Here is a 15185-nt window from a genome sequence, read left to right as displayed (position 1 = left end):
TCTGTGCTCCAACTTTAATATTCTAAAACAAAATTCAAATATCGAAAATTCTTAAGGTCGTACAACACAAATTACACAATTCAGAAACATATAATTAGAATCAATACAATAAAAAGTTCTTACAAAAGTTTCCTATTGTACAAGTTATTTGCTCCTAATTTTGTGCCGCTACATTAGATGACGTAGCGAAACTACTAGGAAAGTGCTGCGTTAACACGTCATAAGTTAAGTTAACTTGTGAAAGATCTACGAAAGAAAGTATGAAATCTGGATATGGTATGTTATTTCTTCTTTGGCTGTCGAAATATGGGAATAACACGAAAATACATACTTTGTTTTGTATCTATTGAAAATAGTGTCTAATTCCTATGCTTTTTATACTGTTAATGTTAAAACGGTAATATGTTCTCCATATGTGGCTCTATAAGGATTGAGCTGAATTATGGAAGATGAACATAAATTAATTTCATAAAGAACTCGTCAAAAACCTATTACCTGTACTAATTACAATCTGGAATAGGCCTTTCAATAAATAGTTTTATTGGAGATTTTTATACGTCGACAATTATGAAGAAATACTGAAATGGTATGGTCTTAATTAAAAAAATAAACGTAATATGAACTTTACCAACAATTTCAATTTGCACCTGAATATATATTTTAAATTCATACTGTAACAATAACATACATAATGTATTACTTACATTTAATGAACAAGATTACAGTGTAATGTAATCTTGTTCATTGGAAACCATCAGGAAAGCAATTGCATTGTATTTATTCTATTATCTTCTCCGCCCTGTCTAGACATTGTTTTCATAATACAAGGAAGATCCATAAACAAAATATAAAATTATAAAATGCTTTTGTCGGCCCTCCGTCCATAGATTAACATTTTCAACATTGGAATTGTTTTGTCTGTGAATCTTTTGTTGCGATTAACAGTACATTGAGATATTTTTATTTAATAATTAAATTCCAAGTTTATCCAAAGCCGGTATTTCGTCCTTTCGGGCATTTTTCTTTAGTAATTGATTACGAAAGTTCGTTCGTACACGCGGCTTGAGTCATATTGTTATATTATGACTCAAACCACGTGACATGGACGAAAATAAATGAAGAAACACGATTGTTGCTATGGTAACCGTTTTCACTGTAAAAAGTACTAACCGTATTGACAAACATGCTATAAACTTCAGTTTACGTTGTATAAAGCCGACATGTATCATATGTTTCATCACATTTATATACATGTAAAGTGATACGAGAATGACAAGGACGAAATATCAGTTCTTTGTGGTTTCCACTTATGTAATGAGCAATGCAAAATAACTCTTTGAAAATTAAAAAATTATCAGAAGTTTAAATGTACCTGAATTGGTTACAACTACTATAACAAGTATAGACTAATTGGTTTTAAATTCGTGATGAGTAAGATTTACAGGACATGAAGATTTTCACAGGATTTAGATTTTGAGATGTCGTTGATACAGATTTTTTGAAGGAGCTCCCGAGCGATGCTGAGAGATATGTGGGTACGGGAGCTGGCCAATTTTGATGGTTTTGCGTCCTGCATACAAAAGAACATATTAATGATATCTTGTATTTGATTCAAATTTATAATTTCATATAGGTAACACAATATACACTTATGAGTGTCAGAAAAAAATATTTACATTTAGTGGCATTTCTCAAATTAAGGGCGTAGAACGGAAGAGAAGAACCGGCAATAAACTCTCCGCCACTCTTTAAAATTGCCAAGTTGTTTTTTGTTTTAGACAATATTTATAAGGACCTGCTACCACAGTTTGCTGTTATTATCTTGCATGTACGGTGGTTTAATATTATAAAGGTTTTAATTGGTAATTAAAAGAAAGCTCTTCAATACTTGTAAGTTACTGAATTTTTTGGTCGAATGCTAATAAGTCTCCTTACATTTCTTACAAAAGATTTTAAAGTACATAATTTAATGAAACCAAAGTTCGTAAAGTTTGGTATACTTTAATAATCCTATATTAGTCAAGTTCACAAAGCTAAGGTTCGATAAACGAGCTTCGTTAGATGTATCTAAACTTTCAAAGTCAATATATGAAGTAATTTATAATAAGTTTAGATTGAAATTAATGTTACCTTTAGAAGTTTATTTATAATAATTGAGGAAAAGTTAAGTAGTATATTTATTGTTTAAAGAAATTAGCTATCGATCAAATATCAAGTAATAGGCAATATATAGTTCAGCATTGCCAGTGACTGAGTGGAATTCCCTTCCCTGAAGTCGTAGGTTCGTTCCCTTGTAACAACAGACTTTCTGTCTATTCAGCATTTAAGACTCGCTCGCACGTTGAAGGAAAACTTTATGAGGAAACCGGCAGGTCTCAAATGGTAATATGAGTCAGACGGAAGGATCATTGATCACCAACTAGTCCATGAGATATAAAAGAGCAAAGGCATGCTGATGCTAAGAAGGAAGAAGTGTTTAAGTGCCACTGGATTACATGACAGGAATATTAAATTTCACTACTCCCAAAACGCATATAGCAGACCAACAATGCTTATTCGGCTCAAAAATAATTCCTTTGTTGGTCGGCTTTGGGCCCTTTGATAGAATTCCTAGAGCAACCCCTGAGGCAAGAAACTTCAACGGGCTAAAACATTTTATGTAACTCACCACATTATATACATTGTTTGTGTTGTTTAAATGTTGTTTGTGTACACCAGTTTAATTAAATATAGATTGGCCAGTTGTAATTAGTTAAATTACGGGAATTTTACAGTAAGTAAAAAATCTATTAGAAAAAACTGAATAAGTGCGTGCAAGTACACCTGTCAGAACTTCTTTGTAAATTAATTATTACTAAGATAAAAGCACCAAAAGATGATCATGTACCCGTATATGACCACGTATTTGTATATCTATATTCACACTGTTTACACACGATGTATGAACCAATGAAAATAAAAATAAATAAAATAATTGCATTTACTGCACCAGACTTTATTTCCATCTAAAGTTCTATTGTGTAACTACTAAACTAATACGTCAACCAATAGAAAATATTTTTTCTCGATCTGCCTTTCCCACTCTCTCAGGCAGTGTCAATCGCTCTCTCCCTTTTTCTCGACAAAAACGCTGCACAACTTCGTGACGTTCCGTAAAAAATATATTAATATCGGTATTTTGGTTCATAGTCATTAGGGAGTTTGTAATACTCTAAATACGAATACCTGCCCAGGTAAAAAATAAGTAAAAAGCATGACTTTGTATCAAGATGAATTCATTTCGTTGTTGTTTCAAATTCAGTAAAAAATATTCTCTTTCTAAAACGTTTTTAAACTGAAATTTTAGCTGTTCATTCATCCAACATTTTTAATTGGAATATATACCTGTTTACCGATCTTCTTTGCTTGTTTCTTCTCTCTGCTCTCTTTCAACCGTATCTGTTTTAGAATGCCAACCAAAAGCTCATCCACGTTGTGCTGAATTCCAGATGATGTTTCAATAAACTTGGAATCACGCGATGTGGCTAAAGCTTTTCCCTCTGTAACAAAGTACAATAAGGATGATGAAAAAGGTTGTAGAAAATGATTAAGGGTACTGGTTAACTAAGCCAGCCTAGCTCCTTCCAGAAGCAAAGAAGGAGCGTCCTGATTGCTCCAAAGATTTCACAGGCACGGAATTAATCCGTGCCTGTGAAATCCAACTATTCATGTATAAAAAAAATTAAATGATTCATAGTAAATTCCTCGTCCAATATGAATATAAATACAAATAAAAAAAATGATGCTCCATTTGCATGTAAAGTTCGAATTAATCATCCATAATTAACATTTCGACAAATATAATTTACTCTATAGAAAGCTATTTCAATATTTGCATAATAATATATTGTTAAAAAAAGTCCTGTTAAAATTTGAGTAATTAAGCATAATGCTAATAATGATCCAAAATTTCATCAAATTGAAATATTAGAAGGTGAAGGTAAATCAACTAATGAATTATTTATAATTTAAAATAATGTATTTCTTTTTTTGTATGTAACATATGTTGCCTGAAAGTGATCGATCATAAGTGATAAGGTCGGTAGTTGCATTAAGTAAAATATATGAGTGTGATTTAGTGTATTATTTGCTAATACGTATAAATATATAAATATTCTTAGATTTTAGTAAAAAGATATACCATATTTGATTGGTAACCGAAATCATAACTAAAATTTTCTTATAATTATGACTAACTTAAAATATTTATGTATCTCTTGCGTTTCGAACAAAAGCACTGAATATTAATCAGCAAAATTATTGTCATTCATTTGTTTACGAATAGCGTCATTAGAAATGATTAATGTTTAGCCTTCCTTTAACAAACTTTCGAGTATGTATCGTAGCTTAAAGTAGTAACATTCATAGCTTGGTATAAACTAAGTTGTGCTTTACTAAGCTTAACCACAGCTTTTGCGAGACTTACTAACTAATCCGATTTATTTTTGAGACACGGAATTCTATAAATATACAATTAACTCTGACAGTACTGTAAAAATACCTACATGTGTTTCTAATAATGAGAAAAGGAAGCAAGGAACGAATAAACACTTATTTAATATTGTTTATATAAAAAATTGACACATGAATAAAATTTCAGGCCAAATAAAAGGAAGCGCCATTTTGTGATTACAGTAGCTAATATTACTCACCATTGGTAGTAACCTGTCGTGCTCTTGCTAAATCAGCCTTATTTCCAACCAAGACAACAGTTCTATCACAAGTGAACTGTTCTCTTGCGAGGTACGCCAGAAGTTCTGCTGCCCTGGTGAATGAGCTTTTGGCCACAACCGAGTAGACCACGACGCAAGCATGCGGCTCGTAGGTTGAAAGGCAGTTCTCCACCTGATAAAAGATCGGTCAGTGAGTAAATGTAATTATTTAAACTAAAAGTACTAATGTTACATACAATAATTATGTGTAGCAATTATAACGATTTATTAATTATATCTGTCACCTTTTCTCCACGCATCTCTTTCTGCACCAAGATTTAGGCGCTTCCCTTTTTCCTCATGCCTGTCACTATTGATTATTAACTCCTGTTTGCCCCTCTTTACTCTCTCCGACATAAGGTATAAATAACATTATATGTAAGTATAACTAGAAATTATATGCTTATGCCTAATCTTATTTTAAACATACATGGAAAGTATAGAATTAGTAACATTTATAGATATGTTTCATGTTGTAGTTATATTTGGCAACTAAATTAAAAGTTTATAAGCAACATCCGATACGTCAATATGTATTTATCAAAAATGAGAAATCACAAACTTCTCTCAACTGTCCTATTAAAACGTGCAGTTAACAAAATCAATCAAATCAATCAAAATTAATTTATTCAATTTAGATGGGTCTTAGGGCATGCTTATGAATGTCAAAAACGTTTACAAAATTCGCGAAAGAGCAAAACTACCAGGAGGCCTTGTTCTGAGAAGAACGGGCAAGAAACTCAGCAAGTTTTACCCTCCCTCTACATAACAATAATTCAAAGGAAAATATCATAAACCACAACGTCATTTAAGTTACATAAGTAAAAAATAAAATACAAATCTGTTTTGTTCAAAACAGAAAGTTTTATAGGAAATTAAATAACCAGTAATTATATCTCAATAAAACTGCTGAAAATTATCAGCTTGAGGGAAAAGCAGTTGACGGTATTTAATTAGTATTAGTTGAACACGTGTTCACACAAAGTTATAACGTAGAACTCCCCTTCCGGTAATGTTAATAGACTTCGTGTGCAAACAGAATGTAGAGGCACTTGCACTGGTACTCTGTTATAGCAGATCCCGATTTCAATATTGAGTTGTACCAAGGTTGTAACATCAACGTCAAGGATGTTAAGAGAAATTGAACATTGTGCACATTCTGTATCGATATTGCTATTTAACGTATTCCGAGTTATATGACCAAGAAATAAACAAGGGCTGCAAAAACAATTAATAAAAAAGAAAGATTTTATTTTATTATACAAAACAAAAATTATTAGCCTCAGACCCAAAAAGTTGACAGCGTGTGTCAGGTACGAATGATCACCTACTTGCCTATTAGATTGACATATGATCAAGAAACAAAACAAATGTGAGGGCCAGGCTCAGAAGAGTTGTAGCGTCACTGGTATTTATATATACTTAAAAAGTTGTAACGAGCTTTTATAATAGCTTGGTGCATATAGTCACCGGATGCCTTGTCTTTTTATTCCTACTTGTTACGTAAAAAATATTAATGGCCACTCACAGACATCTCTGTACTCGGATGATCGATGAATATCAGCTCGGACTCCTCTCCATCAAGTAGAACGGACACTGATTTTTCGCCAAACTCGTCGTCTGAAACAATCCATCAATTAAAACATATTTAATATTCAAAGGAAAGTTAATTCTAAAAGCTTTTACTATAATATAGTTTATTTTCTAATCTCAAGAATGTATTTTATAATATAATTAATAATAATATTTTGTATATTTAAAAAAATATAAATAAAACGATGCCAGATGTCCGCAATCGTTGCGAAGAATTTTTATATTCATTAGAATGTTTTTCAAAAGTTTTTTATTTGCTATAAAGGAAAATGGCGAAATTTAGGTATTATCTGGAAGGAAGTAATTGTGTATTTAAATACAATAGCGGGAAAATAAATTCAGCTCATTGATTTTTAATATTTTCGCTTCGTAAGACACCACTGCTCTCGTTCTCAATGGTTTGGATTTAACGGCACTTTATTTATGATGTTTTTATAATAATACTTTCTAGAAGGTTCGTAAACTGTATGATATTTGTGGTGTGGCAATACTCGAAAATAAACATCAACCGATTTGATTAAAAATTTGACAACGAAATTTCTAGTTGTCAAATTTTTAATCATAAAAAAACATAGATAATATTACGTTTAATATCACATAATAAGTCACGTCCTACGAAAACAGAATAAAAAGTAACATATATAATAAAACAATTTTAATAGAGAGAATATAAGAAAAATATAATATATTTTTAAATATTCATGTGCCTGCTGTGTTAATATTTTTATAATGATAATAATGATATTAGTAATACGATATCATTATTAATAATGATAATATTAAACTTACTTTATATAAAATGCATAAGCTTTTTTTACATTTTATGCTATTATAACTACGCATGTCATTAATGTATTAATCAAACGATACATTATTTTTATCTTCTAAATAAATACGTTTAAATAACAAATGTTGCTGCAATATTAAAAATCGCTTAGTTCCACGATAAAATTCTCTCTGGCACATCGTTTATTCTCAATTAAGCGGGAAATCGCTAGTCGTGTACACTCGACTGCACCGGACAGCCGATAATAGCAAAACATCGACAACGATTCGCTTTATTTAACCTTCTTTTCTTCAACATTTCTTCATTGACAATAGGACAGACATATTACGGCGTCTGACTGATCATGAGAGGTTGCAATTTATCATTAGTTACAGTAATAATATCCTGCTTTGTGAAGCATAAAATAAATTTCTGATGATTATTTATTAAAAACTCATAATCAAATAATCTCTATACATGTGAAATTCTCGTGTCACAATGTTAGTTCCCATACTCTTCAGAAACGGATAGACCGATTCTTATGAAATTTAATATGCATATTCCGTAGGTCTGAGATTCAGCTACTATCTATCTTTCGAACCCCAATCTATAAGGGATGTCATTAGCCTGATATTTTTTTTTTCTTTGATACAACATACAAAAAAACATATCATCCTTAATTTTCACCCCTTTACGATATACCCCTATGTTTTATTTGCTAATTATGACTTGAACTCTGAGGTTTATAAATAGGAAAATTCACAGAACAAACTAAAAAGTTTTTATTCCGGAAAACCAAACAGTCTTTGGGGTAGCATAGCGAAATGATCCATGTTGGTATGCACTAAAAAGATAGGCTTAGTTAAATCAAATTAAGGGGAAACAAAGTTCGCGGAGGCTAGTTTATTTATAAATATGGATTTTTGGATGTAGTTTTCAAAAGCCAAACCACTGCTTATGAAATATCTTTATAGCTTCCCGTACAAGCTAGGTTGGTAGAATTAAGTGAACTAAATTTGGTCCCTAAATAGTAATAATACTAAATAAATACTATTTATACTAATATTATTATTAGCCATAGCCGCAAACACTGATTATTTAGTGTAATAACAATAATAATAAATAGCATTTAGATTTTTTTATTTTTACTGAGCAGTGTTGGCATAGTTGCATTAGCGTGCAAACTCAAATCCCCAAGGTCGTAGGTTCGATCCCGGCTGTGCACTAATGGCCTTTCTTTCTATGTGCGCATTTAACATTCGCTCGAAGACGGACGGGTCGACGAAGGTGAAGGACATCATCAGGAAACCGGTTTGTTTTAGACCCAGTCGACGGCGCATGTCAGGCACAGAAAGCTGATCACCGCTTGCTTATTGACAAATAAGCATGAAACAGATATAGAAGTTTATTTATTTAACAAAATACTCCTGCCTAAACAGGTGACCCTGAATTGACAAGATTGAACAATAAATATACACTTTACAGACTTTATACTTTACAGAAGAAACAAAAAAAAAAACATCTCAAATTACATAATAAAATATACAAGATATTAACTAACTACTATAGGTACTAAGCGATAATATAACTTTTGTCAGCTCACTCAACGGACAATGAAAAAGGTCCGTTAACCTATGTATTTCGTTAAGTAAATTATTACCCAATCATGTATGCCCTTTTCAGAAGATTAGTCCTAGCTGGTGGGCACATGAAGTAACGGTGGACGATGTCGCTTTCTGACGAACCCATCAGGAACAAATCTGAGGCCCAGAGCTAAAAAGCTTGTAGTGCCACTGATTTGTTTTTATTTTTGTTTCAACTACAAATCCATCAACTGGATTTTAAACACTGCTTAACATGTTGAAAGGGTGAAAATATTAATCAAAGTTAAATTGAAACAGCGACGGTGTGAAGAGAATGTTAATGAAATTGCGAGTCGAACGCGTTCAACCGTTCAAATTGGTCACAGGTGCCAATCGATACCATTCGGAAGGGTTATATTGATTTTCAAATGCTTAGGGCTTCATGATAAGAGAGGTGTAGTCATTCATTAACAACTTTAGATTATCAAGACACACCATTTTACATGTAGTATATACAAAACGTTGAATACGATTTAAATTAAATTGTAGTGGAGTGGATTTCAATGTATGTGTAGATTGTATTTTATTAATATAGGGCAAAATAATTTTTACTTGGGGAAATAAATGTCCATTATTTTTCTCAATCCAGCCATTCGGGTTTACGTCCCCAGTAAAGTGAGTCTGTGAAATTTCGTATATTGGGGGTCTACCCAGACTATGGAGGAGACGGCTGCTGGTAATGGGATGCGTCTTCTGAGCCAGGGCTACTCCAGAATAACATAACACACATCCTCCACAGCCTTTTTACAGTTGTCCTCCTGGCGGCGGCATGCTATGGTTTTTCTATTTTTTTTAAATAGTTACATATATAGTGGATAGAAAGCGTCCTTGCAGTATCATTCACGCACGCTTCTGGTGATGTCGGCACGGAACCCGTGTGAGTGAAAAAGGAAAGACTAATATTACCTTGACAGTTCTAAATATCATTTGTATTTATCATATGTATAGCTCGTTTTACAGATGACAGATCTAAAACAGTAACCGAATGGTCTAAAAGGAACAAAGGAACACCAATTGAGAGATGGGCCGTAGGGATCGAGAGACATTGGATGACGATGCACAAAATAAATTTGGAGGAGACATTCTCCCGGACAAGGGTCGCATCTTAGAGTAGTTAAAATTGTATTTATATCGATCGATAGTTTTCACACAGGAAAGGGGGACCGCTTTTTATCTTATGGTGCATTCGTATATATTATATTCAAATATAACATAAATAAAGCTTTATAGGTCTGTATTTCACACATTGCTTTACTGTATGTAAAGAAAAACTGGACACACACTTAGCATTATGGTTTTTTTCTGAATGTCACCCTTAGACTATGGCTTACTATTTGATTAAATATTAGCAGACTTAAACGTAATTTTAACGTTGTTATTTGTGAATAATAATAATAAAATAGAACTATGTATGTCCGATATATAACTTATTTATGATTTTAGAGCAATTTATGCATTACTTAGGCTACAGTTTTAATACAAAATTTGATGCGATTGATTAAACACACTGTGCTTATAATAATATGCCTCACAGCCGATTAATCAGTGTTCGCTGTGTAGTTTTTAATAAAACTTCATAGCTTTTAATATCCTCGTATGGATGAGCGTATCGCAATAATACATTCTTCGCATATATAACAGTTGATTGCTTCCGCCCACATTCTATGATTAAAGGGATGCTTTTCCTATATTTATCGTATTGTCGAACATCGTATACATCTTAATGTATAAGTTAGTCGAAATACGCATTTGAAGATTAATAAAATGGTATATATGATGGAGTTAGGAAATTTCTTTGAAGAATCAGTAGTCACAGACACACTCCCACCATTGCTTCAAAATTAATAATAATAACTATGAAATTAGTATTTATAGACTGTCAGATAGTCTGTTCTGTCTATAATCTATCTATAATCTAGATATAAGAATAGGCTATAAAAAACTAAAATCATTCATATACGTAATACAATGTATACTTATTGCCGTCAAAATATATATGTATATATAATAATCCTAATTTTACATTTAACACTGCCAGTTCTCAAATCAAGGGCGTAGAAGGGAAACAGAAACTTTTAATCGCCATGTTTTTTTTTGTTTTACACAATGTTTGTAAGGAGCTGCAAAGATTACACCATGTTCCACATTACATCTTAAGTAATAAAAAGTTAATTAATAATATTAAAATAAATTAAAAACAAAGATAAGCAACATAACAAAATATAAGCTGATTAGTATTTAACGTAGTCAATGAGCTCTGTGGCATATAATGATAATAACAGCAGATATCAGTGCCATTGGTCCAACAAATATATTTATTTTACAGCAAAATGAGAACACTTAAATAATTAGGAGAGCAATGACCTCTCTGATTTTGCGCCAAGATTTTTGTCAGATTTGCTTTGTAAGTAATCTTCCTTCTAAAACATTCCACGAAATTTTTGTTATCTTTAAAATTTTATGTAATTCTTAAACGGTGTTCAGACTAAACTGCTAGTACCAATGGTCGTGAGAAAGTGTTCTATGCCTATAGAAACAATAAAGTCTAAAATATAATTAAAATAATTAAAAATTATTGAAAAGAAAATCAATAGTTTGAGCCCTGTGGCATTGTACCTTTGTATGTAGGTTAAGACAATTGTAAATAATGTTTAATTGTGCTTATAATAGTTTATAAAAATTATAATTGTGTAAAATATTATGTTGGTGTTAAATTTAAATAATTAACACTAATATTAAGCACTTTGACCAGCAAAGTAAAATGCCATTGTAATCCTATGAATAATAAAAGAGCCCGTTAAATATACACGCCTTTGTTCCGAAAAAACTATAAAATATAACTATATACATATATCGAAGTACTATATTGCTTGCTTGAGTCCCTGGATCCGTTATTAGTTTTTGGTAAAGATGTCAATTTCGCCGCGATATATTTCACTACTGAACGAGCAAGTATTGATTGAGGACATAGAAGTTAAATACAACCTCAGAGCTGACAGACGCATGATTGATTATTCTTCAGACTACTTGTTCCAGATATTAAATAAAGTAACTACCGCTTGTCCATTCTTTGTAATTCAATTTAAAGAATAGCTATTTTTATGGCCAATATAAAAATGTAATAAAAATAACCCTTGCTTGTTCCCCGCTCCTGTAAACGTGAATAAATGGGCCGTAAAAATGAATTGAAAGCTTCCCAAGTTTATAGATAACTCTTTAAAGGCCAAGGTCTGAGCTAAAAGTCACATACAAATAAATATGATAGTATATGTAGTAGATGTTTTAAGCTCAAACTACCACGTCTGAGCCGTTGATCCGCCGTTGATTTTTTTCTCTTTGGAGTACTCTTGAGTAGTGGTTGTCTTCCCCAATTTGAATTTGGCTTGATTGGAACCCGCAAGGAAAAAGGAAGCGTGGAACAATACAGTTGCAGATGAGGCAAAGAGAGCCAGTAAGACTTGGAGCAAGGTGAAATACGAACGCAATGGAGATTCATTGTGGACGTGATTTGCCCCATCTAGGGGTTATAGGACATTAAGTCAAGTCAAAGTTGGGTCGTGGGGTTCAAGTGCCTTGTAGACAGTAACGGTGACCTCAGAGGTCCTTTTCTCACTCAATAATATCACAATACAGCGAGAAAATGTCACACATTTTACATTTCAATTTCCTATTTATTGATTTTAAATTCTAATTTACCTAAGCTCTAGCTTATGTTTACACACAGCTAGACTTAATATGTTAAAAAAACAGTAGTGTCTATTAACGCTTCTCACGGATTCTCTTTACGTGACACTTTATTATTTTAATTGCTTCATTACCTTACCAATTATTACTAACTCGAAATGATAGGTTTCTCTTATCGTGGTCGTGGTGACTAGAAGCCATTAGCTGACAAACGGTCTATGTCATAAAATAGTCTGAATCCATATTGAAATTCGCATGATAATATAATAATAATTACCTCACCATATGGGAAAATTTAATGGAACGCGTAAATGTTAAAATGTAATGTACGTAACATAATAACACTTGTCGCGTAGCACAGAATGTCTATTCGTAGCTTGTCTACACATTTCGTAGCAAGTATGTCGCTTACAAATTTTGTCTTTATAATAGCGATAATCGTATTTATCGAATAATATTATATAAAATCTAGTCAGCTAGAACGATAAATCGAATGACATAAAAACATTGATAACAGACCATCAATGAAAATGAAATTTCTTTGTAAGAAAAAAGTCCAAGAACATTTTTATCCTAACCCAATTCCTCTCTAATCTAGTAAGTGCGTTTTTTCCCACGAGTGTGTAGATATCTCAATAAGGCTTGATATTTTTGTAGATACGGAAAAAACATCACGATGTTATCATTATTTTCACCCGAGAGCCTTCATGCTCATAAACAACGTTTTTTTATAAAAAAACTTGAGGTTTAAATAAAATATTAAACTGCAATTTATAAAATTTTCTAAAAACGCTGAAAATATTTGTTTCTCTGGTCGTTAACGCGTACGTGTATTAGATTTTATTTTTTATACAATCACTATACTACTAGCTAACGGGCAGAAGGCTAATCTAAATTTTATGTGACTGCTAGGTGAGGGGTACCGGGTTCGATTCCCGTTTGGAGTTTTAATTGAATTTTAATTTGTTCTCTTTGAAAATGTGCTTACATGGAGGGCACGGTCAAATTAATAAGGCAAGCAGTGAGTATGCTACCTATAAAAGAGACTGCGAAGTTTAGTATACAATATAACAGTTTAGCAAATGGCAATTCAATATTTTACCCGCTTGTGTATCCCTGGGTTGAAATACCTAGTGCCAATTCCCTTAATGCGGCGGTACGGAGGTTCACGATTTTTTGTTATTCTTAGGTTATAAAAATCATGGTCCGAACTCGCTACCTCAGTGTTTATCTTAACCACTAGGCGAACATTGCTCCTGAATTGTAAAGCAACACCTATTACATCAGTTTATCACTTCGACAGATTTCAGAACCCTCGAACATTTTCTTTCGCTGCGGGTATTGTTTCAATCCCCTCTGGGTATTATTACAATGATAAATGGTTCAACCTACTATGTACTAACCTTTTTATGAGATCGTACCTTATTTGCTCCTTTCTAGTCATTAAGTTTTCTCTAAGGAATTTCTATAAGAAAATCAAGTCTAACATTTCACATTTGTATTATAACGGCTTGATCCCTTGTCGTTGCGTAGAGAGTCACTGTACATCTTCTACAGCATTAGCCATAGATTGTACAGAGGAGTTGTTCGGATTAATACCTGCAGCTGAGTATTATCATCAGAATTCAACTTTTAAGGGTCTTTTAAGAAAAGAGCGGCCAATAAAGGGCTGAGAGGTCTCGTGCCCGTTTGCACCCGGGTATATAAAAATGTCATTTAATAATAATTTAAAAATGTTAATACAGAAAAACATCAAAAACAAAAACTAGTATTACATTTTTAATACACTAACATAATCTTCCTTAAAGTATATATAGAAATGTTGTTCATAATTCATAGTATATATATAATCCGGTTCACTGTAACAATAGTTAAAGCTATATTGTTTTCAATGTTGAGTTGGACCGAGCGGCTCCAAGGTTTCATATGGTTACAGATATTGAACCCCATTGAAATAACATACTATTATTATCTTTATTATTAAATTGGGCAAAGAAGTTGGGGGTTATGCAGCGCATAGACATACATTTCAAACTCAAACTCAAAATATCTTTATTCATATAGGTAAACATGTACACTTATGAACGTCAAAAAAAAACAAATTAAATTTACATTTACAACTAGTTCGCAAGTCAAGGGCGTAGAGCGGGTAAGAAGAACTGGCAAGAAACTTTCCGCCACTCTTTTCAATCGCCAAGTTTTAATACAAATTGTTTAAACTGGAGCAAATAAATCCCCAATTTTGTTTGTCTTGATAGTCTTTGAAATAGCATTTGCTTTTACTTTTATGGGATATTGTAAATATTTTCCATTGGTCCTAATAGAACAAGGTACGATATAGAAACTGGCGTTGCGCGTCTTGATTATATATTTGATATACATTTTTTTTTTCAAAATATTTAGTAAAATGTTATTGATAAGTTTCATTATGGGACTTTTTATATTTGTTTGTAATATTTTTAATCAACTGAACTGAAAAATAATCAACTAAAATAACATTTTTGTCGCAGTTACAAAGTATGTCTACCTACTCAACAAAATTCCCACGAAATAAAGTTTAAATATTTATTTACCTATTTCTTAAAGTAGTTTTAGTAACAAGTAAAAGTATTTATTTTTATTTTTTTTACTATATTTTTTTAAACGCAAGCTTTCAAGGCTTCTTTATTTACACAGTTAATTTTTGTTATTATTATAACATTCGTTTGTTTTTGTGTCTGAGCCACAATTTAACTGTAGTGGTCTCTG

General features: G+C 32.1%; 1 protein-coding gene across 1 annotated transcript in view; it reads right to left on the bottom strand.

Moving 5' to 3' along the window:
- Positions 1–698: 698 nt before the first annotated feature.
- Positions 699–15185, bottom strand: part of LOC111000643 — a 47355-nt gene continuing 32868 nt past the window's right edge. The window contains exons 6-9 of the mRNA XM_022270171.2: positions 6280–6371; positions 4692–4884; positions 3385–3539; positions 699–1570 (exon numbers count right to left, since the gene is read on the bottom strand). Coding sequence (XP_022125863.1) covers positions 1439–1570; positions 3385–3539; positions 4692–4884; positions 6280–6371 — 572 coding nt within the window. The 3' untranslated portion in view covers positions 699–1438. The remainder of the gene's footprint in view (positions 1571–3384; positions 3540–4691; positions 4885–6279; positions 6372–15185) is intronic.

This window comes from Pieris rapae, chromosome 5 (genome assembly GCF_905147795.1).
Source record: "Pieris rapae chromosome 5, ilPieRapa1.1, whole genome shotgun sequence".
Lineage (NCBI taxonomy): Eukaryota > Metazoa > Arthropoda > Insecta > Lepidoptera > Pieridae > Pieris > Pieris rapae.
The sequence above is the reverse complement of the archived record's forward strand: the minus strand, read 5'-3'. Positions and strand labels throughout refer to the sequence as shown.